The sequence below is a fragment of the Besnoitia besnoiti genome, chromosome VIII (assembly GCF_002563875.1).
Source record: "Besnoitia besnoiti strain Bb-Ger1 chromosome VIII, whole genome shotgun sequence".
Lineage (NCBI taxonomy): Eukaryota > Apicomplexa > Conoidasida > Eucoccidiorida > Sarcocystidae > Besnoitia > Besnoitia besnoiti.
Window position 1 is genome coordinate 774,218 of NC_042363.1, and position 24,539 is coordinate 798,756.

At 56.9% G+C, this 24,539-nt stretch overlaps 4 protein-coding genes across 4 annotated transcripts; 3 read left to right on the top strand and 1 right to left on the bottom strand.

Annotated features, from left to right (window-relative positions):
• Nucleotides 1–468: 468 nt before the first annotated feature.
• Nucleotides 469–7,817, top strand: BESB_082410 (uncharacterized protein; the record flags this gene model as incomplete). Its single annotated transcript, XM_029366591.1, has 2 exons — nt 469–3,038; nt 3,398–7,817. The coding sequence occupies 2 exons, from the start codon at nt 469–471 to the stop codon at nt 7,815–7,817; spliced, it is 6,990 nt and encodes a 2,329-aa protein (XP_029217051.1).
• A 1,516-nt stretch (nt 7,818–9,333) lies between these two features.
• BESB_082420 (WD domain, G-beta repeat-containing protein) lies at nt 9,334–14,696 on the bottom strand (the record flags this gene model as incomplete). The annotated part of the gene is made up of 10 exons (XM_029366592.1): nt 9,334–9,411; nt 9,623–9,875; nt 10,164–10,258; nt 10,725–11,081; nt 11,423–11,761; nt 12,252–12,353; nt 12,675–12,908; nt 13,173–13,236; nt 13,758–13,854; nt 14,144–14,696. The coding sequence occupies 10 exons, from the start codon at nt 14,694–14,696 to the stop codon at nt 9,334–9,336; spliced, it is 2,172 nt and encodes a 723-aa protein (XP_029217052.1).
• Nucleotides 14,697–17,205: 2,509 nt separating this feature from the next.
• Nucleotides 17,206–18,906, top strand: BESB_082430 (rhoptry kinase family protein ROP23 (incomplete catalytic triad); the record flags this gene model as incomplete). Its single annotated transcript, XM_029366593.1, has 1 exon — nt 17,206–18,906. The coding sequence occupies one exon, from the start codon at nt 17,206–17,208 to the stop codon at nt 18,904–18,906; it is 1,701 nt and encodes a 566-aa protein (XP_029217053.1).
• Nucleotides 18,907–21,640: 2,734 nt separating this feature from the next.
• Nucleotides 21,641–23,413, top strand: BESB_082440 (uncharacterized protein; the record flags this gene model as incomplete). The annotated part of the gene is made up of 1 exon (XM_029366594.1): nt 21,641–23,413. One exon carries the CDS (start codon nt 21,641–21,643, stop codon nt 23,411–23,413), a length of 1,773 nt encoding a protein of 590 aa, XP_029217054.1.
• Between the last annotated feature and the right edge of the window lie 1,126 nt (nt 23,414–24,539).

The following is a 24,539-nucleotide window of genomic DNA, read 5'->3' on the forward strand; positions in this document are numbered from 1 at the left end:
GGGATTTGTTTTTGGTGTGAGACACACACGCTCCTTTGAAAGCCCAATTCCCCGGTGTTAGGGGTAGGCTTCTTCCGTCAGATCAGGCCGTTTTGGCAAAGAGAAATTCGCTGCTGTGGTGCAGAACCAATGATGTTTATCGACGTAATTTACTCTGTGAGTCCATGCGTGTTTCGTTTCTGTTTTTCGGTGCTGGCTCGCACCTTCGTTTCGGTGTTCAAATCCCGTTCTATCGTTGCAGTGCTCAGCTGTGTTGGCGCAAGTCTGTATCTCGTTCATACCAGAAGAACTCGCCATTTTTGTGCTGGCTCTCTTTATGCAGCGTGACTGCAGGCGAGAGAGGCCGCAGCCAATCCAGGCCCCGGGCGCTTGCGCTTGGTGATTTCGAGTGCCCGATATTGCGTCAGAGCATTTTTGAGTTGCGTGGATACAGCTGTTCCGCTCTCGTCGAGGTACTTGCGGATCATTATGAGGGCGCCCGGGCCGGATATATGCAGCGGTCGTGGCGATCATGACGCCGGTTCTGTCGATCTGGCCCTTTGCACTGATGCTTCCTCTGAAACTCGCAAGACCGCAGATTCTCCTTCCGATTCCGCCCTCCGGTTCAGAACTCTCGTGGAGGTTGTAGACGATGAAGGGTTGCTTCTCTGGAGCCTCCGCCAAGAGGGTCTCTGCTTGACGGGAATCGAGCCCGTAGCAACTCCACCTTCTATTGAGTCAGATCTGTCTCTTTCGTCGTCTTTTCTATCATATGGACCTCTTGGCCGTCCTTCGACTGATAACAGACTTGATGTGTCTCGCAGGATGCCGACGGAAGAGATTGCCATCGCGCGTCCTAGCCTAGCGTGTATGTCAGCAACCAGCGGCATTCTCCCTACGGCTGGGCTGGGGTCTGCCTCCACTGGCGAACATTCGGATGCCCCAACACAGGAAGAACGTGACAGTGTTGAGGACCCGGAATGGCTTACGTCTCCGCAGATGTCTGGGATCGGAGCCTCAGAGTTGTGTGATGCACCCAGAACGTGGCAATCTCCCGAGAGAGAAAGGAAGATAGTAACTTCTACTGGTGGACTTTCGGAAGAGCCTGGAGACTCGCATAGAGACAAAGAAGCTTACGCACATGGTCCCGGCGGTAGCATTGAACATGAAGACGATTCCTCTGCCGATGAATTCGTCGTCGTCATGTCCAGTACCGGAGACAGGAGCGATGATGAGTTTGAGGAGCTGTTTCTTGACCAGGAAGAAGACAGCGACGCGTTAGAAGTTGTCCCAAGAGATAATGATGGTGTGCTTCTCGGTACAGAATCTCCAGACCAAGGAGCGTTCAGTGAAGAAGAGGAGGGAGTCGATCCAGACTACCTCGATGAAGGAATTCCTGTTTCAGACTCCCGGGTGCCGCAGCGCCCCTTGCTTATCGCCGAGTCAGAACCGCAGCCGGCTGCCGGGGGACTGAGAACAACTAACGTCCAGCAATCTCATTCCTCCGCACAAGTTACTGCTCGTTCTGACGCAGGAATGCCTCTGCAAAGTGGTTGCTCATCTTTGCCTGCAGCTGGCAACGTGTCTGCATTTCTCGTACCCTGTGCGGACGCTCCGCTGACCCATGTAACTTCCCAAAGCACGGAGCCAACGTCTATAGCCGCCAAAGGGCAGCTGACGGAAGACGAAAACAGCGCGGAGAAGAATTTGGGGTCTGCACCGGTGCCATGCTCTTCTTCACCCTCCAGTCTTCCTGATTTTTCTTTCCCCCCACCGTCTGGAGTGTCGCGCGCTGTCCTTGAAGACGGAGATATGACAGAGACTGAGAGTGACGAGCGCGAAGGAAGCACTCGGCTGTGCGTGAAAGTATGTGATCCTTCATTCTTATCCGCTGAAGGACAGGGACAGATACATAACCAAGGCATGTATGAATTCGACAGCGTTCCTGCTGTCGAATCAGAGACCTGCACGTGTTCCGGTATTGCACGCTCTCCCTTTGAGACCGTGACCATAGAGGAAAGGACGCCTCTTCTCGCGAACGAGCGATGTATGCCGAGGGCGCTGCGTGAGTATATGCCGGATACTCCCTGTTTTTCGGTGTCGCGCTCTACTGGCGACAGAGAGTGCTGTGGTGCTGTGGAGGCAGACGGTCTCTCCACCGTACGGGATGCCTTCGAATCTGCACCAGAATATTTTGCAGTGCCGACCGCCACTCCCGAAGATGAATCAGGCGGCGCAGCGTTGCACTCCGACAATGGCAACCCGGTCCAGCAAGGAACTGAACGTGAAAACTCTCCGCCACCGCCGAGCGTGCGAAAGAGAAAAACACAAACGGACAACAACTGTGGGTGGTCAGATTGCACACTGCGTTCTCCACGGACAAATCAGGACGATTTCTGCGAAAAAGCGAGAGCACACGAGGAAGAAGCAGGCAACGGCCGAACTAGGTTCTGTGCGCGACAATGTGCAATGGAGGTGGGGGGAACGGGGACACTGGAAAGTGAGGGAGAGGTCGCAGGGTCCTCCGGCAGAATCTTAAAGAGGAGTTCGCACCAGGGTTCTGAAGCAGAAATACGCGAACAAGATAGGGACCGCTTGGAGGATGCAGACGGTGTCGAGCAGATACACGCAGGAGCGCGCGAAACACGACCCGCTGGGGAGGCAAAAGGACAGGACGCGGTAAACACGGACGAATGTGTGACTCTGGCTGCAGCAGAGTTCAGGGTACCTGACGGAGCCGGGAATAGTGCGCAACACAAAAATGAAGCAAAACTGGGAGCGAGAAGGCAGAAGACGAGAAAGGCGGGACAAGGTAAGAATCAGCAGCTCGGTCACAAGCAAGGCGAACAGCTCGAACGGAACGATGGAAGCCGCGTGGCGCAGACACTAGGAGAGACTGACGCAGACACTCCGGCCTACGCTTTTGAGATGATCTGTAAGCCACACCATGCCGCTTACACCATGGAGACGCAACAAGTGTTGCCCGCCCCTAGCTATCAAGGCCACCAGCAGGAGGAAGCGAATGAAGTTTTAGTGCCCGAAGACGCAGAGGGCGAGCCGTACGGTTCAACCGGCGAGGAGGGGCAAGCAGGATCTTATGGGAGGGCAAAAGATGCCAGGGTCATGAACAAGACACCACACAGCGACAAGGACAAATCAGATAGGAGCGGGGGGACGCGGAACAGCAACGTGGTACCGCTTTCGGGACGGAAGCCAGCCACGGGCGGCCCCGGCGAGCCCCGAGAAAGAAGAGGCAACGAGGAACGAAGACCCCACTCTCATCGGTTTTTTCCACCAGTAATGCGCCTCCGCAAACACCAAAGACAGTGGACATTTCAGGAGCCTCGAAAAAGTGCCAGGAAGAAACTGGTATAGCTGTTAGTGCGGCTTCGTTTCCGCACCTATCTGCCGCTAACAGTGAATGTTGTCTTGAGAAACCGAGCCAGAGTAGCATGGAACAGAACGACGGCAAGGATATCCAGCTCTCTTTTGAGGGTGGGGACGACCGCTGCTCACAACAACTGAAGCGCATGACCACACCGCCGCCAACGACGCCATCGAAAGGGAAGCTCTACGTGCTCACAGAGGAATCGGCAACGCAAGCGTGCGCTGGTGATGGAATCGAGAGGCAGGCCCCGAGCGGGGAACCAGACGAAACTGTGGTGAGCGACGGTGTCCTCGACGCCGCAGACGACGCGGACAATGCCGAGAAAGACCGTGAGAAAACAGAAGAGCAGCACGGAGAAGACGGGCGTCAGAATCTGGACAACAAAGGTTGGGGCGCACAGGTGAATGCACACGAGAAAAGCAACATCATTGCAAAGCACGAATACAAGGAAGAAAATAACAATCACAGAAGTACGCCAACCGGGCAAGGAAGCAAAGCACCAGCGGACAAAGGACCATTGAGAACAGAAGACGAATGCGTTGTCCAGGAGATCGGCGGCACGGAGATTCGCCCTGCTTTCTCGTCCTCGGCCGTCTCGCCTACGAATTCTGACTCAGTACCTCTCCTCAAAGGGGGTTTGATAGACTGCGGATGGAAACAGCGAGATGACAGAGAAGCAGAAGAAAATGAAGGGCGCTCCAGGAAGGAAGGCCAAGACTTTCCTCTCCGAGAGAAAAAGCAGGCCTTGCCGTCTCCTTGGCAGGAGATGCCCGAGCCACAATTCCTGAAAAGCGGAAGGAGGAAGAATCGGCGGCAATGGAGGATGCTGGTTGCATCTACGCAAAACGACTTGGGAGGCAACGACAGCAGACAAGAAAATGACGACCACCTAAACGAGAAAAGAGAGACATATGAGAAAGCCGATGCAGCGACTGTCCAGACGCAGCATGGGGAGAACGATAATGCGAGCTTCTGCGCGGATGGGAGAGACCCGCGGGCCTCTACAGATGTAGAGAAAGAGATGCATTCTCTGTCTGTTCTGCCTTCCGCGGCCACCCGAGACTCTCGCAGTGCCCCGTGTGCCGCTGAACGTCGAGACAGGAGCGTCCGCAGTCAATGTGCGCGCGTGGCTCCAGAGGGAAGATTTGCCACAGCAGTTCACAGCGGAGGCTCCTGGGGCGAGGAGACAGCACGGAGCGAGCAGGCAACGTTCGCCAGCTGCCCGCAACAGAACGCGAAGAACGACGCTTTTGGATATTGGAAGGGGAACTCGCGTAGCGCCGACAGAGACCAAGAATGTCAGAAAGCAACCACCTACATTGCTGACATCAGGAAAGACGAAGGGACGGACGACAGACTACGGAGTGACGCCACACGTGGAACAACAGGAACAGTCGAGCGAGGAAAGGAGCGGCGCTGCGACGCTTCAGCCATCACCAAGCATGCCGATGGTCTTACGTTTGACCGCGTAGGCTCCGAGAAGGAAGAAAGCGGGGATGGAACAATTCTCTCTTTCCACGTGAACACTAATGAAACGATAAATGGGGGGATGTCTACGGAGCCGGGAGATAGTCAGAAGGAAAACGCGAAAAGCACAGGGTGCTGGGCGCGTTGGACAGAGAAAGACGACGACGAGTGGTGGCAACAAGATGATAATATGGAAGAGATAGTAGATGGTGAGAAGGCAACGGAGGCGCATGCGTTTCTCGAGAGGCTCTTTCCCGACGGTAACACTAACGAGGAGATGGATGCCCAAGCCACCAACAAAGAACGCAGCCCCCTATTCTTTGATCGAGCTTCTGTCCCGCCGTTCTCGATAGAGCACACGAGCGGGGAAGCCGAACAACGAGGCGGAAAGGAAGCGGCTCACCATCGGGGACCAGTGCGTCAGGAAAGTACCCCTGTTTCTCACGACAGAGAGCCGTATGCTGGTGAAACGAATCGTCCGCTCTTACGTGAAACAGACCTGGACGTCGAGAAACTCTGCAGGAGCCGACAGATCTTGGCTGATGAATGTCGTGCTGAGCAACAGGGGACGCCATCAAATGGTGAAGGAGCAGGAGACGCTGTGTCTTTGATTTCGCATGATCTCGCACAAGCGTCAGTTGCTCCGCCCGCATGTTCCCGTTTGCGTGACTTCAATGGCAAACGTCCCGATCGGCATGAGAAAGCCCGGATTGCAGCGGATAAAACACTGTGCGATTTTAAACGAACCGCGCCTTCGGGTCGGAATGTGAGCAGCTGGAGGCATTCCGCTGAAACTTCCACTTCTTCCACGAAGAAGGGGGGCTGCTGGAGGAGTTCAGTTTCACAAGGCCTGACTCCACAGATGACTGCGTCACTCCCGCTTGACAAAGGTGACAAGCAACTCCATCGTGCCAGCGCCAAAAAGGACTGGAGAGACGAGGAGATGAGCATGTGGAGATGGGGGAGGGAAGAAAACATGTTTGAACAGAAGCGGCAGGACGACACGCGAGCGCGCGGCGCTGCTGCGGTGCTCATGGCAGATCCTGACGAAGAGAAAAAGGACGAAATACGACATGATTCAGCCCGAGATGCTTCTCCTCCTTGCCGTCCGCCGCCGAATGGCGAGACCTTGCCTGCTGCCGACCTGCAGGAGGCTGTCAGCGAACAAGGAGGTAACGCCATTGAAGACGGAGCAACGACGGCACCACCTGGCAGTGAGAGAAGCATGGAGGACCCACTAGATAACGAGCGGTTGACCGATGATAGAGCGAATGCCGCCAACGTCTGGGAGCGAGAGGAAAGCTTATGTCTGGCAAGCGTCGCGAGCGAGCGGGCAGAAAAAAGTGAGTCCGGCGCAGACGCCCCAATTCATACGGAAGAAGGCGCACAGAACACTGCTCAGGAAGAACGCGGGGATGACGTCCCAACTACGCAGGTTTTTCCGCCGGCCGACAGAAAGAGAAGTGAAGAAATATCGCGGGAGAGTCAGAAAGAGTCTGTGGCAGGCCAAGTGTTGTGTGTGGATGCCGGTACCCCGGCGACCAAGATCGAAGCCGCTTCATATGAGCGAGATAGGCAGGACGAAGAGGGGCGACACGAGGTTAACTCAGGCCTCGTCGCTCCGGAGAAAAGAGAGATTCAGCCTCCAGAAAGCCAACGCCACCCACAGGACACTCACCACGAATGCCCAAGCTTAGCCCCCGTCCGAAAGCGCAAGGCGCACCTGAAGAGGAAGAAAACTGCGTCAGGCAACCCTGCAAACGCCTCGTCCCGCGGGTGCTTGGTTGAAGTGGAGAGACCGGAGATCCGCGACGGCACACCAGGCAGTGCCACAAATAACGAACGGGCGGACAACGGAAGCCCCCTCGGAGTGACGGAAGGCCCGGCAGGGCACGAACCCGCAGAGGAGCCACAAGATCGGCAAGTTGCTGAAGAAAACGGGGACCAGACTCCTAAGGCAAACTCGCATGAACATGAGACCAGCCCTTCAAAGGACGCCGGAAACGATGGAAGGCCGGTTGCGACTGCCCGGACGGCTTCCGTAGGCGGCGCAAGGGGGGACGAAGGGGAAGTGAGCCGGACCCCCTGCACGAGAGAAAACCCGGAAGATGAACTGACGGAAGAGCAAAAGGAGGAATACGAAACCTTGCGCAGGGGGTGTGGACAGGAGGAAGATGAACCGAAGCGGAAAGGAACGTCCAACATCGAGGAGGCACGTCAGGGAAAAGGCCTGGCCGCAATGGCGGACGCGTCACAACAGCGGCTTGACAACGAGCCCAAAAAAGAAACGCGGCGACGAGCCGAGCGCAGACGCCAGCAGCAGGAGAGGCGACGACAGCGGGTGCAATTCCAGCTGCAAGGGGAGCGAACGCCAGGGCAGAATGACGACGAGGAATCGATGAAGGCAGCGGAGGAGGAAAAACAAACACAGCTGCAGGAACGCATGCACCTTGCGGAAGCAGAGCCGCAGCCGACGATGGACGAATCAGAGGAAGGCAAGGTGCCGCAGGAACACGAGGGACTCCGGGATGATCAGAGCTCGTCCGATATGCCAAAGGCCGCAAGAGACCGAGCCGGATCACAGAATGCAGCGTGTGCTTCCTCAGTCCCTATGCCTTCCCTCTCACCGTCTTCCTCTTCATCGTCTCAGTCGCCTCACTCCCAGCCGCCAACCGCCCGCAAGTCCTCATCCTTCTCTGGCGGACGACAGGCAAAGAAGCACAGTCGTGCGACCAAACGGGCTTCTCCACGGGAAAGCCCTCAGCCTTCCTCTTCTTTGTGCGCGCCCTTTGTTTCTTGGCTGCTAGTTGAGGCCCTGCAGCGCGTGCGAGGCAGGCGACATCAGGCCGCAGGAGAGCGACAGATCGAGAACGAGAGGACAGGCGAAATTGACAGGAGATTGAGGCATCCATCAAAATGGTCTGTATGGGCCGTCCTGCTCTTGCTGTGGACGTGGTGGAGCCCAGGTTCGACGACGCAATAGTATTGCTAGCATTCTGCGTCGGACCTCGTCTACGGTTTTATGTGTCGGTATCGCTGAAGCTCTATCTCGCGTTTCACCTCTTTCGCCAGTCCTCGGCAAAGTCCTCTTTCCCCGTCGTCGTTCCTCTGTGCTGTTTTTGCAATTCTTTCGCCCAGTGAAGGCCCTTGCTACCCTGTATTCGCACCTCTCTCGGTTTAGAGGCACAGACTGCGCTCACCAAGTAGCCTCGCTGGCTTTCTCGTCGGTTGTGTCAGGAGCGGGAGAATACCCCACTCTCGCTTCAGTGGCGTGAAGGGAAAATATATGTTCTGCCTAGCCCTCTATACAAGAGAAGTGTAACTTCATGCTGCGTGCGTTGTCTCTGTCGGGACGCGCGAGTCCCAAGCGAGCGCGGTACTCTTCCGCTTCTGAGTCGAGGTTTGTTTCCCTGAATCATACCTCTATATCCAACTGCCCTGAAATCGCATATGGCGCACTCTCCGCGTTCAACGTATGTCTGCGGCCGCGGCCAGATACCCCAGAAACATTCTGACACTGTGACACTGCTAGAGAGCTGCAGAGGCCTCAAGACGCAGTCGTCACGTTGACAGGCGACGGCGCTGCCAGCTTCAAAAGGCGCCAGTGCTCCCGGTTGGCTCCCGGCTGTCTGCATACGAATGTAAAAAGTTGTCATGCATCGCAGTTCACAGAACCCGTCGAATTCTACGTAGTGACAGTTGCCAAGGCTTCACACTGTAGTACAACTGTGAGCTAACGCTTTCTGCTTAGCTGCGGCAGATTTGCACACGCCAGTTTTAGTGTGGCTTAGTAGAACCATATGCAGTGTATTTCTATCTTTTTACGCCCACTGTAGCTCCACTGCATATACTAACGTATTCAACTTGGGAAAGAAACGGGAACGCAACTTTCTGGGTATCCTCAGCTTCTGTCGCAAAAGTTCTGGCTAATGCTGCTAGTATTAAAAACAGCGTCTCAGCGAAATGCGTTGATTTCCCGAATTCCAAGTTCTCTAGTGCTAAGGACCCTCGTTTCTATGCAGAAGAGGGACGCACACTGCTGCCGGCGAACCAGTGATTCTGAGCGGTACATTGTTTGGTTCGGTTCCTTGAGAAGACAGAGAGGGCAACAGAGGCCGAGGAGAAAGACAGACAAATGGGGGCAGGAAGGCCGAGGAAGGCGAGAGCGACGCCTCGCCTGTTGCGCACAGCTACGCAAAGAACCCGAAGACAGAAATGAACAAACAGAGGCCGCGCAGTACCCCCCTCCCCCAAGTTTTAGCAAATGACAAGAGCGACTGAGAAGAAACTCGCGGGAAGCAACGCATGCAGCAGGTGGGACTTGCAGGAGACACCAAAGAGGGCGAGGGCGGCAGGCGACCACAGGAGAAGTCAGAGACGGGAGGTTTACCGAGCGAAGAAAACCGATGGCGAGATGTAAAAAAGGAGGGCACAGGAAACCAACGTGCAGACGCGAGGCAGCCGTTGTTATTCCCTCGTCCCACATGCGCAGAAAACTCTCAAGAGGCCAGGAGGGCGTCCAGGAGGCTGTGGAGGCGATCCATCTGCTGAATTTGGTGGAGCTCAAATGCTATTTTCTGCACAAGGAAAAAACCCAAATGAATTCCTGACCAGCGAGTACTCGCAAAGCAATGCCACGAACGGCGCGATACATGATACACCTTCACTGGCGATGGCGTGTAACGCGAGTCGATCGCGTGCTTAACCCGGCGTTCTCGCGCCCCGAAAACCCTGATTCTACCGACTGTCTCTTGAGCTCATTTCCGGGTTTTTTTCGCAGCGCCTTACCTGGCAAATTCGCTTGAGGAGCTCCATGACTTCTTTGTCGTAGCCGCTGAGCAGCATCCAATCCTCGCACTCCTGCAGCAGGGCTAGCGTCATCTCAGAGACGATCCGAGTGTAGGACGAATTCTTGAAGGTGATGTTTTTCGAAATAAACTGGAGAAGTGGAATGAGCGACGCACTGTCTCGGCCGCGCATCGCGACTTCCAGGCCGCCGCGCTGCAGCAGCTCCGCGACCAGCGCGACGACGTGCTGAGATCTGCAAACGCCCCATCGCAGACAGAATGGAAGAAAGGCCCCACTCAACCACAGCTCGAGCCACACAGAGACCCCCGCGACACAGCTGCGCGACACAAAATGCTGTTTCAACATTCTTTTACTGATAAAGGGATTTTTGAGGCGGCAAGCTGCACAAGACCCAGCTCCCGGAACAAGCGCATTTCCGGAAAAACTGAAAAGAAGTAATCAGAGAAAAAAGGGACCCGAACAGGACACGCGAAACTCGAATGCCAAGAAAGCCAACAGCAGACAAAAGAAAGAGACCTACGACATCGTGAGGGAGACGTCGAGGGCAGCCTGGTACTGGAAGCTTCGCAGGAGACGATCGAGGCGATTGAGTCTTTTCGCTTGTAGAGTATCCACCTGCACAATACAAGAAAAAAAAGAAAACAACCCGAAAGCTGTCCTGTGTCGCGAAAGAAGGCCGACACACCACGGGAAAAATCCGCGCGACGTGAGCCGCATAAGTTGCAACTGCAGAACGTGCCCCCCTTCTAACGTAGGATTCTTCATTCTCTTGCGTCTCCCTCCACCTCTGTCTCCCCATCGTGGTTCGCGCGACCACACACCCCTCGCCTACACGCGGCCGGATACGCTGTCAGGCATCCTCTCTCTAGGAAAAAGCCTTTCCGCGGCCTCCAGGTTCATCGAGCAGTATCCCCCCCCTCTCCCCCCCGCCCTACACACTCACTCGTCTATCTTCAGTTCACTAAACACCCGCATTCCATCTTTCCAAGCGCGAGAACAAAGTCTTCATCCACATTGCCCCCGTCCTCTCCTCCTCATCCCTACCCCCCCCCTCGCCCAGCACGCGGGCGCGGTGCCTTACCACAAAGTCGTCGCCCAGGGGCAGGGCGCTGCGGCCGCGCGTGAAGTAGTGCGCTTGGTTGGCGCGCATTCTGAGGAGGAGCTTCCTCTTTTTGCGCGTATCTCTCGCGGGGACTAGCAGCGACGCAGCGAGCGGGTCGGCAAGCCCCGAAGCCCGCAGGCCCAGCAGGTCGGAGGAGTCGTCCCCCCGACCGCGCTGCCGCACAGCCCACGAGCCGTCTGAGAACCCGACGAAGAAAGTCGCCGAGAGCGCGACGTTTCCTTCCTTCCCGGCCGCCGGCTGCGGCGTGCGCGCCAGCGCAAAGTCGAGCGAAAGAACTTCGGAGTCAAACGCAAACGTATGCCGCACCTGCAGAGTCTGAAAAAAAAACAGACGCCCAGCGCGCTAGGAGTGCGAGCTGGTGCTGAGGCAGCCAGCGGCCGCGGCCGCGACCCCCCGGACGAGGCCGGAACGAGCGCAGCCTTCGGCGTCGTCTGTGCCCGCCCAGTCAACACCTAAGGAAGCTTCTACACACAGAGACGTCGCGGCGTCTAGACGAAGGCGCATGCAACACGAAACACCCCGCCCCTGGATGATGCGCCGCGTCTCGCGCGGGAAGCCAAGAGCGAATGCCGCTTAGACGCGAACAGAGAGGGCGGAGACGTCTGCGAATGATGAATTTGAGAGAGCGAACCCTGGAGCGGGCGTCTCAGTCTTACGGTCAACGACGTGAGCTTGACGGTAGCATCGAGAGAGCCGGTGACGACGACCAAGCCATCCTGCAGCTCGGCCTCTTCGCGAGCGAGTTCGACGTCTTCTTCGTCTTCTTCCTCCTCATCCGCTGCTTCCGCCTCCTCTTCTTCCGCGTCTTCGCGGTCCCCCTGTTCTTCCGCCTCCACGCGCTCGCGCTTTCTCCGCAGCTTTCTGCTTTGCTTCGCCTGGATGGCAGACAACGCCGCCAGACGGCCAGGGATAATCTGCGCGGCCGTCACGGTCTTCACATGGCTCGACAGGGAGCAGAGCGGCCGCGAGGTCTGACGAACGTCCCACACCTTGACCTGACGGAGCCACAAAAAGCGGAGAGACGAAGCCGCGAATAAAAAAAGTAAAAAAGGACCAAACAGAAAGCTGCGGACAGCCGCCGCGCCGAGGCCGGCAGCCCGTACTACGCGCCGCGCTCCACTGAGACGCACGCGACGTGGGTGGCCTTCGAGGCTCCAACAGAATCTCGAAAAACGCACACTGGGAACGCCCGGCAGAGCTCGAGAGAAACCCAGAAATCGGCCGCACATGCTCGGCATGCGATTGTGTTTCCTGCAGCAATCCATTTCTTTAAACTGTCTTAGCGTGTATCAGGAGCCCTCCCTGGAAGGAACTTCCCACGGAGAACGCAGAAGACGCGGCGGCCTGAAGCCTCGCACGACCGCGCGTTCGGTCACTGCGGGGGGTAAGCCGCCACACAGACGTGACTCTAACGGAGAGGAGAGTGACACCAGCTCCGCATGACAAAGTCGAAAAAATAAAACCTGAGAATGGAAAACGACTTACTACGGGGCCGGCGCAAGACAGCAACAACTGAGAGCCCGGGACGCAGTCGGCGATGCGCGCGAACTCAACGGGTCTGTCATGCTGGAAGACGACAGTGTTAGACTGCAGGAAGGAGGGAGGAAAACAGACGAAAAGCAGGAAAAAACGTATAAAACAAAGAGAATTAGTTGCATGCATGCGATTTCAGCAAGCTGCGTGTGTCCGCACTTTGAGATCCATGTCTCTTCTCTCCCCCTCTCTATATAATGTGAAGTCACTGCGCTAACGTTGGTCGCCCTCTCGAAGGAGAGACTCCTTGGCAAGAGACGGAGCGCGCAGGACATTCAGCACAGCCCGCGCAAAAGACACCCCCACCCCCCCTCGGTGATTTCCCCTCGCGTCTGAGAGTTTAAGAAAACTCGGATTGGGGTCGCTCCTTCTTACCTCGTCGGGCGCCCGCAAGTCCCACAGGCGCGCTGTGCAGTCGTAGCTGCCCGTGAGGCAGGCGTGCGGCGCCCAGAGGTTGGAGGGCGACGCGAACGCGGCGGAGGCGTCAGAGTTTTCGTCTGAACTCGACGGCGCAGAGAACCGCGGGACGTCCACCGAGCGCACAGAGTCCGAGTGACCCCGAAGCGTGTCCGTACACTCGCCGACGCTCAGATCCCAGCGCCTGATTGTCTGAAACGAAGAGGAAATTCGGACACTCGCGACGCAAGTTTCTTTCCTGGCTCAACTCTCTCAGCTCAATTTGCCTGCTAAAGGCAGCCCTGGCCTTCCTGTCGCATCGTGCTCGCTTCTATATACCTTCCCACTGAACGCGGTTAACCCCGTCCCCTCCCCCCCCGTCCCCCCTCCTCTGTCGCACGGGGACGTGACGCAGCCTGGCTGCAGACAACGCGAGGCCTTCTCGATGGAGAAAACGACCAAGAGAGGGGCACCTACTGTATCATCGCCCGCAGAGACGACGTGGGTCTTGTCCGGGGAGAACCGGCAGCTCCTGACCGAGCTGTATGTACAGCAGAAACGAAGAAACGCAATTCACTTCCTTGAGCGCGACCTCTCTCCACACTCACCGCGCGACGCCAGCCTCGCGACAGGCTCTCTAGAGCCCACTCCTGGGCCGTCCAAGTCGCGATTGCGCGTGTCTATTTTCTCGCCTCCACAGGAATGCTTCTCTCCTTGCTAGTCGCACACGTGGCCCCGGCCCTCTATCTAAAGCGAGTTCTTGCCTCCATTCCTGCTCCGCTCTTCGTCATCTATTCTCTGCGAAGCGCGCGTCCTATGCGTTCGCGACGAATCTCCGCTTCCAGGAGACCCTTTCAGATGGAGACTTGCGTGAATTTTCACATACGAATCGACTACGAGCTGCAGCGCGGTGTGTGCGCAGAGACCTCCAGCACCTATCATGCGCGGGGGCAAGGTGCTCACAAATGTGCACGCAGCAGTGAATCAAATACAGACACAAAGACTGGTGACTGGTTGCTGAAAAGCACAATCGAACTCGATTCAGTCTCTTCTCCCACTCACCCGGTATGGCCTTTGAACTTGCGAAGCAGGTCTCGCGTGTCGGTCTGCACGACTTGCACCAGGCCGCTGTCGTCAGAGACAGCGAACAGTTTTCCATCTGCGAGGAAAAGGCATGGAAAGACGCAAAACGAATGTACACGCAATGCCGCAGCGGTCAAGAGAAAACCCGGAGAGGGCAGGAAGAACATTGAGGCACGACTCAAACGCACCACCTGACTGCGCAACGGAGAGGAAGGAAAATAAAACAAAGATAGTGGCAGGGAAAAGCTTGGAGGACCCGCTAACGTCAGGCGTAGGAAAACGAGCTAGGCAGAAAGGGAAGTGAAAAAAGAGGGGGGGATAGTGGACTCCTCCCTGTCTAGATTTCGTGAGGATTCTTCGGGTACCAGATCGGCAGGAGACAGATCGAGCGTAGTCCTTGATTGCGCTGTAGCGAGCGACGACTTCGCCCCTTTCCAAGTCGAGGAAATGAACTCTTGTGCCTGCAGCCATCAGGCACATGCGCGCGGTGCCCGCTCGCGCCTCGACATCTTCGAGTGTATATACGCCTGATTCCTGACCAGAAGCGAGTGCCATCGCAGCTCTGACGGTTGCGGCTGCCTCGGCGGCGCGCTTGCCTTCGCCCTTTCGTTTCGGAAAGCCGCCCTTTTTCCTTGATTCGCCATTCGCGAGGGTTGATACTTTTGGGAGCGTCGTGAGGAATGCACAGGACACGACTCCGCTGTTTTCCTTGCCAGTCGACAGCGTGCGGAAAAGGCGCTGCGTGCGCGACCCGCGCGCGCCAAAGGGGGTCGAGAAACGAGAAGGGTGAAGAACCGAAAAGTTGCTGGCTTCAGAAAGAGGCAGACGGCGGTAGGCGGTGACAGAGGCAGGGCCAGAAGAGGCGGGAAGAGACGCGCTCGAGGGCGGGGAGAAAAGGGACAGAGAGGTCTCCGTCATTTTGGCAAACAAAAACGTGAGCACAGACGGCTGAAAACATTTCTCCCAGGGGCCCCTCGGATTCCTCCGCAGAGCCGCGGCAGGAAAGAGAGGCACGCACACAGACGAGGGAGGATAGCAGGGCCTCACCAGAGAAGTTTGCAGCTCATAAGAGGCGGAAAAAACCGGCCGCGAGCTGACGGATGCTTCCTCCCTCCTCTCTCTTTTCGCTGTGAGACTTCGGCTCCGACGTATGACGTTCGTCAGGAAATGCCGGCTGTGTCGCCACCTGCTGCTGTCCAAACATGTGTCTACGTACTCTACAAAAATTTCGTAAACTGAAAGGTAGTCGAAGCCGACGCGGCGCGAAGCAGGCTGAATAGTCAGACAGACTGCGGACGGGACGGCTTCCGCTTGTGGGGCCCTTGAACGGCAGCTGCTGCTGCTTCCTATGAGCGACCAGCGGCGCACAGTCGCTCCTCCCTAAAGCCTGTTTGAGTCGCAAACAGTCATGAAAAAAGCTTTGAGGAGGGAGACGAAAGGTTGGCGCCGGAAAAAACTCGAAATCCGTTGCATGTTGGAAACATGCAGAGGCCCGCGTAACGAAAAATGTGGGCATGCTGGGGAATTAGCATGCGCCCGCATGCACGCCAATATACGTGGAGACTTGCTCAGAGTGATACGCTATGCAAAAGAGCGTGTCCGGGGGACCTCGCCTGTTCTAAACAACTTCGAATTTTTTGCGTTTTTGTCTGCCGATAACAAGTACGAGTTTCCAGGGGAAGTTCATGCTGTGTGGACCCATTGTCGTCGTTAGAGGGCGCACCAAGCTTTCCCAAAAGTCCCCGCCGTGTTACCACCGCCGGCTACGCGCGACAGGACCCGGTGTTATCGCGCAGGCAGGAAGACTGAAGCTTCGCTACGAGTATGTTGGTTCCACTGGAGCGTCTCTCCATTACGCTAAAGCGTTGTATCGTCGTGCCATATCTTCGAGTGCGGAATGTCTCGCGAGCAGCCGGTAACAATTAGCGAAGAAAGACCGTTACGGGCACCGTGCATAGAGTTTGGAAACCTCCAGATCCGTACAGTTACTACCGGAAGTCAGTGCCTGTCCGCACTCGAGACACAGTCTTCGCAGAATACCATGACGCTTGGTGACGGAACAACGCGGAGCTGGCATGTGGCGGCGCGGGCGCCTTGAGAGACATATTACAGCGTTTCCAGTCACCCGGACACGTTCCTGATGAATGCACGATTTCGGTCGACGGGTAGCGATCCCTCAATAATACTATGCGCAGACTGCATCTAGTAAGCGTGTTATTGCTGGGAGTAGCACCGTAACCAAGCTCAAGTTATCAATGAATCCCATTGTCTTCTGCTCCAACTACGCGGGTTCCAGTGGTCACCTGCTTGCCGCGAACACTTTGCGAGAAAAAGCCGGGCGCCAGGGACGGTCTCACATTTCACGTCCACCAGACTGCGTCTCGCGAGGCGCGATTTGCGTAAGAGGAAACAGTCGACTATCGCGAGAGGGTTGCGACGCAGCCCGATATCCTCGCGCAGTCGTGCTACAGCTTTTGTCTACTACTGTTGAATCCTTCGGTAGGTGTCTACGATGTAGGCATCTTTTCCTCTTTGCTTCCGGGAGCGACGAAAATCCCAAAATTGCGGGGTTCCACATGCGGCTCGCTCCACTACCTACAGAAAGACGAACGAGAGCACGATAATTGCGAAACCGCAGAAACGGAGGAAACATGACGCAGTGATGCACTGATACAAACAAAAGGGGCGTGCCGCTGCCCTCGTGGGAGTTCGTGCTCTTCGCCAACTTAGCGTACCGCCTGATGCGGTCACGCGAAATGCTTGGCTGGTGCAGCCGTGCCTATTCTTCGTGCACCAGTGTAGCAAAACGACCTAGCGCAGAGGGGGCCACGGGTGTAACTAGCTCGCATGACAGGAACACGGTGCATTTCTGCGCGAACGATGGACCAGGAGGGGGACCTGGAAGGACTGTGTACCTTGGAGAACGCTCAGGTTTCCGCAGAACTGTATTTGCAGCAATTTAAGCGCCTCGGGCAGACGCCGGCAGACACGTTTCACGGGCCTTCACTCTATCCCACGAGGCTGCAAGGCGTGCGTCCTGTCCAGAATGCGGCGCGTGCCACGGGCCGAATGCATCCGCTAACTGGCGCATTTTCTGTATCGCGTTCTCCACTGGAACCAAACGTAGTGGCCGTACAGGCAGAGACAGTTCTTTTCAGCACCGCAAGCATCCAGCAACTTTTTTCGTGGATGCGGCAGCACAGTGCACCACCCTGTGCCGCCGCCTGGATACCGTACACCGGCATGCGTCTCATTGAACGCTAGCGCGACACGGCCTCGCTTGTCTCGCTCCCTCACATAACCAGCTAGAAGACAGACTTTTCCCTGTCTGCGCAGTCTCACACTGAATGTATCCTTTAAGCACCCCAGAAGCGCCGTGTAAAATGCAGGTGAGAATGCTCGCGCTCGTAGAGTGGCACGCGCCGACATGAGGGCAATTCCTTGGTGGACAGCCGCCCTTTACGCGGCCTTCCAGCCAAACGGCCTCCTTGTGCATGCCGATAGCGGCAAAATTGAGAATACTGTGGAACCTGTTGCATCTTTGGATTTCTCTCATTCGTATGTCAAACGCTCCTCCGCAGCAATGCCGCAACCAGGAGAGACCACTGTTTCTTTTGCCGACAAGGACGTATCCCGAGAAGGTAGGAGTAGTGGCCCTGGGGAAACAGATGATCCTGAACAAGAAACACAGCCATTCTCAACGAAAACGGACCGCGATCACCCCCCATCTCGTCCCCCTGAACCCCATGCATTCAGCCCTCTTGGGGCAGTCTTTCATGAGCCGAGGGTTCACCTTGAACGGATTTACGAAAAACTTGGAGGGCAAGTGAAGGCACGGGACCCGGTACAGGAGCTTATGCAGCGCCTAGCTAAAGACGTTTTCCCACTCTTCAGGAGGCTAAAGTTTTGGGGTAATCCACCTACTGTATTTTCTGAGCAGTCCGGCGGTGAAGCAGCTCCGGGGCGGGAAGCAGTTGCCCTTGTTGTTCAGGAGATGGACGGAAGGACCATGCCGATGTATGAAGACTGGCGCCGCCAGCTAGTCTATCAAACGATCATGCGAATCCTCCAGCAGCGTTCCCCCTTACTGATGAATTCCATATCTGGGAACAGAGAGGTTGTGTTCACCATCGAGGGCTATGTCCCGGTAGCTGGCTGGGGAGTCTGCGTGCGTGTTGCTCACCCAGAGACGAATCAGAAATTCGTGCTGATAGACTTTGTCTCCTTCGGCGATAGTACGTGGGGACACGGGCTGGAGGAAAAGCTGCGTGAAACCGCAAGGCCGCTGCGAACATTGGGTCTGACAGATCCGCGTCAGGCCTACCTACTTGATCGCCTTATGCTGCCCTTGGACTTGCTGGAAATTCCGAAGGCCAGCCGTTACTTTTTCAGTAACGAGTTTGTCATTCCCAACCTTTTCGTTCTGATGCCGCGGCCAGCCTCGACGCTCGAGCAGCTCCTCTCATTTCTGAGCGCGATGAGGGACTTGCAAACGGCGTTCGCCGCCCGGCTCAGTCTGACGATTCAGGTAATACAGGTGGTTGCAGGATTACATAATCGCGGAATTATTTACGGAGATCTGCATCCGAATTCATTTCTCGTGAGCTCGAACGGCGCTGTTTTTCTTGGACTTTTTTGCCGCGTGCGAGCAGCAAGAAAGAACAGCCGATGCATGAAACATGTGCCGACGGGAGCAACGGGATGCGACCAGGAAAAGGCCGGCGTGCGGGATAATAAAACTGATGCGTGGGCACTCGGTGCAGTATTATACTATATCTGGTGCGACATTTTCCCTTCTGGTCTCCTTGGGGGGGAGCAACTGTCTTCTGACGCGCTGCGCAAGAATTTTCTACTCGAATTTACAGGGTGTGCAAGCAGCATGCCCGATGCTGCGAAAGTACTGATCGGGCAGATGCTCGACAGCCGTAGTAGTACACGACTCACAGCGACAGAAATTCTGCGTGAAGCTTCTTTCGGGCATCTACAGGGTCTTCTGTCTGCTTTATCAACTTCCGTTGCGACCTCCAGAACAGAACGGAGGTCACAGAGAGATCGAACGAATATGCGGGCTCTGCGGAGACGGAGGCGCAGGCTGCATCCGTACAACGGCCATCTTTTCGATTCGTGAGGGGTTTTGGTGCCGGCCGAACCTGAAATACTCTAGGTGCCTTCATTGCAGTCTATTTCATTGTAAACAACTAAACCCTTGCGGACACGCGTCAGTGATACAGAGGGGCCGGTGACCGGAAGCACTGAATTGAGGCACTACATACGAGACAGGAGTGGCGATGAAGCCACACAATTTCAAGTGGATGGAGGACCAGAGGAGAGTGAAGGTTCTCACTTCCTTACTAGTGACATACACACATTCGCAAGCCAATATCGTTCTCCGCAGTACCCGGAGAACGCAGGGAAGGGTACTAACACTACCAGGCAGATGAGGCACTACAACTAAATGTGCTGAGCTTTCAAGCCACACTGAGGGCGTTGCGATACCGAGGTCGACTCAATAACTTACGACTGAGCGTGCCTTCAAAAAGCTTGACACACTGTGCCACATGGAAATACAGCGGCGACATGTAGCCTCATCTCCGTCGTCAGCGTGTAGGCGCGTGTACTTTGTGACGGGGCTGCCTTTCGCCGGCCCCATACTCTGTGGCGTGTTTTCTCTGTGTGCCAGCGTCATTAGCAAAGACTGACAGACAATCGAATGCCGCCGGCGGCATTTGCTTGGAGCCTGATGCGAAGCACTTGGAAATATCGGCAAGACCTGCAGCTGTGCAGTGCAGCAGTGTTTCCTACGGGAGCCGGCCGCCGTTCAGGCGGCTGCTGTCGTTATCCTGTGACCGGACAACACAGACGTGAAGCAGAGCGCAAGCTTGATATGATGATTAATGCTTCTCCCCGCCCCTTCCCGCCTCGCAGGACGACTAAAAAAGGCAGACGATTTTACTCCCTGAGTCTATTAAAGACGATTGTCTCTGTATTTGCGGGATTGACTGCGTTCTCTTCAATGTCCTTTGCATCGTAAGGTTGCCGGAATTCTTTTCACGCGCAAAGCGGCCGTGTGTCAACTGCGACTGCGTGTGCGTGGAATGCCTCCTCGTTGGCCTTTGCTTTTTCTCTTTCTTCGCTGATGCGTAGGCCGTTGACGAACTTCGGTACAATGCGCAGTGGAAACGCGAGCTGTCTGCCTAGCGGACACTACGTTTGCCGCTACTTTGTCACCAACATATTAGACACCATTGAGGGGGGCTCTTTCAGGGCGGCCGCTGCTCTCCGGGGTCACTTTTTAAACACAGTTTCTCGTGGAAGCGGCTGAACTCGTACCTCTCGAATCTTGCCCGTTCACCGTTACTTACCATTAAGGTCGTTCTGCCTGCAGCCGTTAAATATCTGGCGCTTGTTGGTTGCCAAGTCGTTCGTCGAGTGTTGCTCAGCAGATCTCTGGGCGCTCCCTCTGGTGCGGTTTGTGGCCAAGCAGGCATCGCCGTGGTTCGCAGTTTTCTCTGCATCCCTTACGCGAAGGTCGCCCCACCCGTCGATACACTTTTCCTCAGTAGAATATTGCGGCGCACCTAACTGCTGTACTGTGGAACTTTCCGCTTCTTGCCGGTTTTTCCCGCCTCGATTGCCAGCCCCGAGCCTGCTCCCTCCTCCCCCCGTTTCGAATCCCGCTCGAGCCAGGGCAAATCCTGAATTTTGAGTGGAATCACCAAGCTTCGATTTTACAGCGGGGAGATTCCAGCGGTGTAAGTGTGGCCTCCACAGTCAAAATCCGACAGAGACGGCACCGCGACTTTGCTACTAACGCCAGCCGCCTGTTACCACCGCCAAAAACCCACGCACGCCTTGTGCGGCCGCTTCGCGCTCTTTGGTCACAGAAACCTCCAATTTATTCTAGTTTGGTGTATCCGCTTCCCTGCTATGTCGGGGTGTCGTGCAAAGTCAACTGGGAATCGTCAGCGGCAAACAATCTTGTGAGGCAACCCTTGGTTTGCCTGATCCGCCCACCATCGCGTCTCCCATCGATTCAAGGCGGAAAAGCTTCTCCAGACCTCACCTGCGCGCCAGGGACAAACGCGTGTTGAGTGCAGGCGTTGCGACTACGGCGGAGTTTTTCGACTCGCTGTGGCGCGAGCGTTCGCCGTCCTTTTCCGTTGTACGCCTCTCCGCTACTCGTTGGTTGTGGCGTGCCCAGGCAGCAGGGGGCAACCAAAGGATGTCAGCGTGACGTTTTATTTATGCATTGGCAGCTTCGTTAGTGCGACGCTGCGCCTTGGCTTCGATGCACGCTGTGCGCTGTGTGTATATGTCCGGCACCCGCAATACTGCACCACATCGCTTGTGCGTCGCGATGACCAGCGAGTCTTCTTGAACCGCGATTCTCTTATGTAGGACAAGAAGGAAGGTCTCCTGCAGCAAAGGAAGACGTGTGTGCCACAGGGTGTGAATTCCAGCGCTTGATGCAAGAATGCTTTGGAAGACGCATCGACGGTGCGTGCCTGTGAAACGCTCAACTACCTTTGAACCCGGGTTAGCCGTTTCAAAACTCGAACTCCTTCTACTGCCTAACAGCCGCTGGAGTGTCTTGCCTTTTGATTGCATCTTTGAGTATCCACGCGTACTCCATCCGGTGTCGAATACACTGGTCCCCCCCTTTCCTCTGCAGCCCGCGGAGGCATCGTCCTTTCTTTTCTGCCTCGCTTTTGCAAAACTGTTCCAAGCTGCGGTCCGCCGAGTCTGATCCTTTTCTAAACACCGCAGCTTCTGTAATTTCTGTGGTCCGCTTGCCAGTGATTTGAGGCATTTTCGCGCCTCGCATGCGGCTCAGATCCCCACAGCGTAGGCGCCTCCACACGATGGCGAATGTGCGTTACGCCCACGTGTTGGCGTCGCCGTGTGTGTCGCTGCTGGCGACGGGCTGTGGCGTGCTGGGGGTCTACGAAGGCTGGCAGCTGCGTGAGCGGAGGAAATTGCTGAACGGCGTTCTGCGCGACAGCTCGACGATTGCAGCCTACGCAGGCGAGACTGCGCGGAACTACGCGGGCGTCAGATACCTGCTCCCCTCCCCCAAGGGCGAAGGCCCGTCGGAGACCCAGTTTTCGCTGCTTTCTCCCGGCCTTCTCGCGTCGCTGCGAGCTGCGGTGACCGCTGGCGGCCTCAACCCAGAGGAGGCTGGCGAAGCCCAGCTGACGGCCGCCGTCGCCGCGACTGAGGAGCTCATCCGCCGCCTCAGCAGCGAGCCGACTGACTGCGTCTCACGGCTGTACCGGCGGGGCGCCGGCGCCTGCGCGAAACTGCAGAGGTCGCTCGGCGGCGCAGGCGAGAGTGAGCCGCGCGGGAAGGCCGCGGCTGGCAGCGAGGCCGCAGCCGGCGAGGAGGCCTCAGGCTCGGGAAGCCTGGATCAAATATGCCTGGGGCGTATCACGAGCGTGCAAATCGTGCGCCGGCCGGTAAAGGTCTCGCTCGCGGAGGGCGTCCAGCTCCCGGGGCGGTTCCTGCAGGTCAGCTACCAGTACTTCGTGCCGCAGGGGAGGGCGCAGGGCGACGAGCCGCAGCTCCTCAAGGAGAAGCTCTGGCACATCCTGCAGTTGCAGACTGCACTGGAGAGCTTCAGGATGCAGCGCGGCGCCGCAGACGGGCCGGCCTTCGGGCGGCACGCCCGCCCAGAGGCCCTCGACGCAGACACGCAGAGAGCGATTGAGGAGGCGTGGACTGGCGGCTTTCTGCACCGCGTGACTGGTTTGCAGGGCGCGGAGAAACGTGCGGCAACCGATGGAGGGGTAGGAGCCTCCGCGATGTCGTGGCTGGCGTCTTTGGTCTCCTGGTTCTCCGGGGCGGACCGCTCAGCGGGTGCCTCGTCGCAAGACGTGGAAGCCGCTTCCCTCGCCGAGCTCGCAGGCGCGCCCGCGCCGCTCTCCTCTGTCTGCGAAGGCCGCGTGGAGTTTCGCCTGCCGCGAAACCCCACAGAGTGCACTCGCGCCTCGTGCGGCGGCTGCGTCCCTGAGCCGGGCGCCCCGACGCCAGCGGCGTCCGCGACAGACGCGAAGGCGCGAAAGCGGTGGAAGAAGATCATCTACAAATGCCGATGCTGCCACGCCGAGGTGTCGAGGAAGGAGTACGAGGAACTGGCCTCTCGCGACTCCGTTCTGGCAGCCTCCATGGCCGCGAGCACCTCCGTGGCGCACATGCTGGGCGGCGCGCCTCGGGCTGATCCCGGCTTGTGCCCAGAGTGTGGACATCCGCTGGGGGCAGCCGGCAAGGCAGCCGCCGCGGAGCGAGCGGACGGTGAGGCTGCAGACGAGGAGACGCCGCCGGAGACACCTGCGCTCCTGCCTTCACTGCAGGCCTGGCGCGGACTCGCGCCGGACCAGCTCATCACGGTGGCCTACGATCGCCGCAACCCAGAAAACCACAGGGCGTGGGTGGCGGCGATCTCTAGCGAGTTCGGCGACGAGAGCGCCGACGTCGATGCTCATGGGTTCCCTGGGCAGCTGCTTGTCTTCGACAACCAAAAGTGTGGATTTGACTTCCCGAATCTCGTTATGGGCGCGGGCGCCGGCCTCACGCTGCTTGGCGCCATGAAGCTGTACATCTACCTCGTCCTGCGCAAACGCATGAGGCTGGTGTGAGGTACAACTCGCTTCAGAAGTGCCGGAGCTCGCGGCACAGCAGAGGCAGGGCAGCCTACGCTCAGATATCGCGGTTGGCGTAGCCTGCGAAAAGTCACTCCGCAGCTCGAGCGCAGAGGGGTTCTTGAGAGGCGCTCTGATGGCGGGGCCGCTCGCCCAGGGAGAGGCGGGGTTTGATATTCTAAAAGAGGATTTACAGAGACTACGGAGGAGAAGCGAAGTCAATCATCCAGCCTGTCGCCTGTATATCTACGCGGCGTGTGCGTACACATGCGCTTACATCCTTTCGCAACGCAGCCTGTGTGTTGGCACATCTCTCTATATTGACGTTCTTCTGCATCTCTCTCTTGCCACGTCTCTATTGGTGTGCCTTGTATGGATGTGCAGATCTACGCGCCTGCCTCTGTCTACTGCGTGCGTCTAATTTCCAGTGCTGCCCGTCTGTCTTCTACGTAGATACATGCATAGAGGTACAGACGCGAGGGCGGTCTCCTGCTTCTCTTGCGCGGATAGGCGCGAATGCATGGATGTAGGCGGACGCGAGAGAGGGCGTTTGATAGCTGCGCGACCTTGATTCTAGGCACCACTTTCTCCTTTCGCGGCATGATTCACTTTCTTCCCTGTCGGTTTTTTAAAGCGCGCACCCTGTGTGAGTGCGTGTTTTTCGTTTTGTGCGGAAGTTTCCGGATCTTGGACTAAGAGAGGACGAATTCCTATTGTTAGCGTCGCGCACTGAGAGAGCTGCACAGCTTCACGTCGGGCGGTTAAAGAACGATCACCTGTGACAGCGTCTACAGAGACTTCGCCACGCGAACACACTCCGGCGGCATTGCCATACCTACATCGCTTCCACAGTCATGCATAGGGGTAGCCGTTGGGATCGTGGCAGGCGCTCGTAGTTGCAGCCTCGACGCGCACTTCTCGGGGCTTCATGATTGCCCCTAATCCCAGCGCGTGCGATCTCAGCCCTGCTCAAGGCTCTCTTCGCCTGTGCTCATCCTTCTGACACTATTCTTTTCGCATTCCGCGAGTTTTCGTCCCTTTTCACAGTAGGTACCTCGACACAGACGCGAGCGTGCACGACAAAAACGTGGGCTCATTTAGCAAAACTTCGCGCATCCCCAGG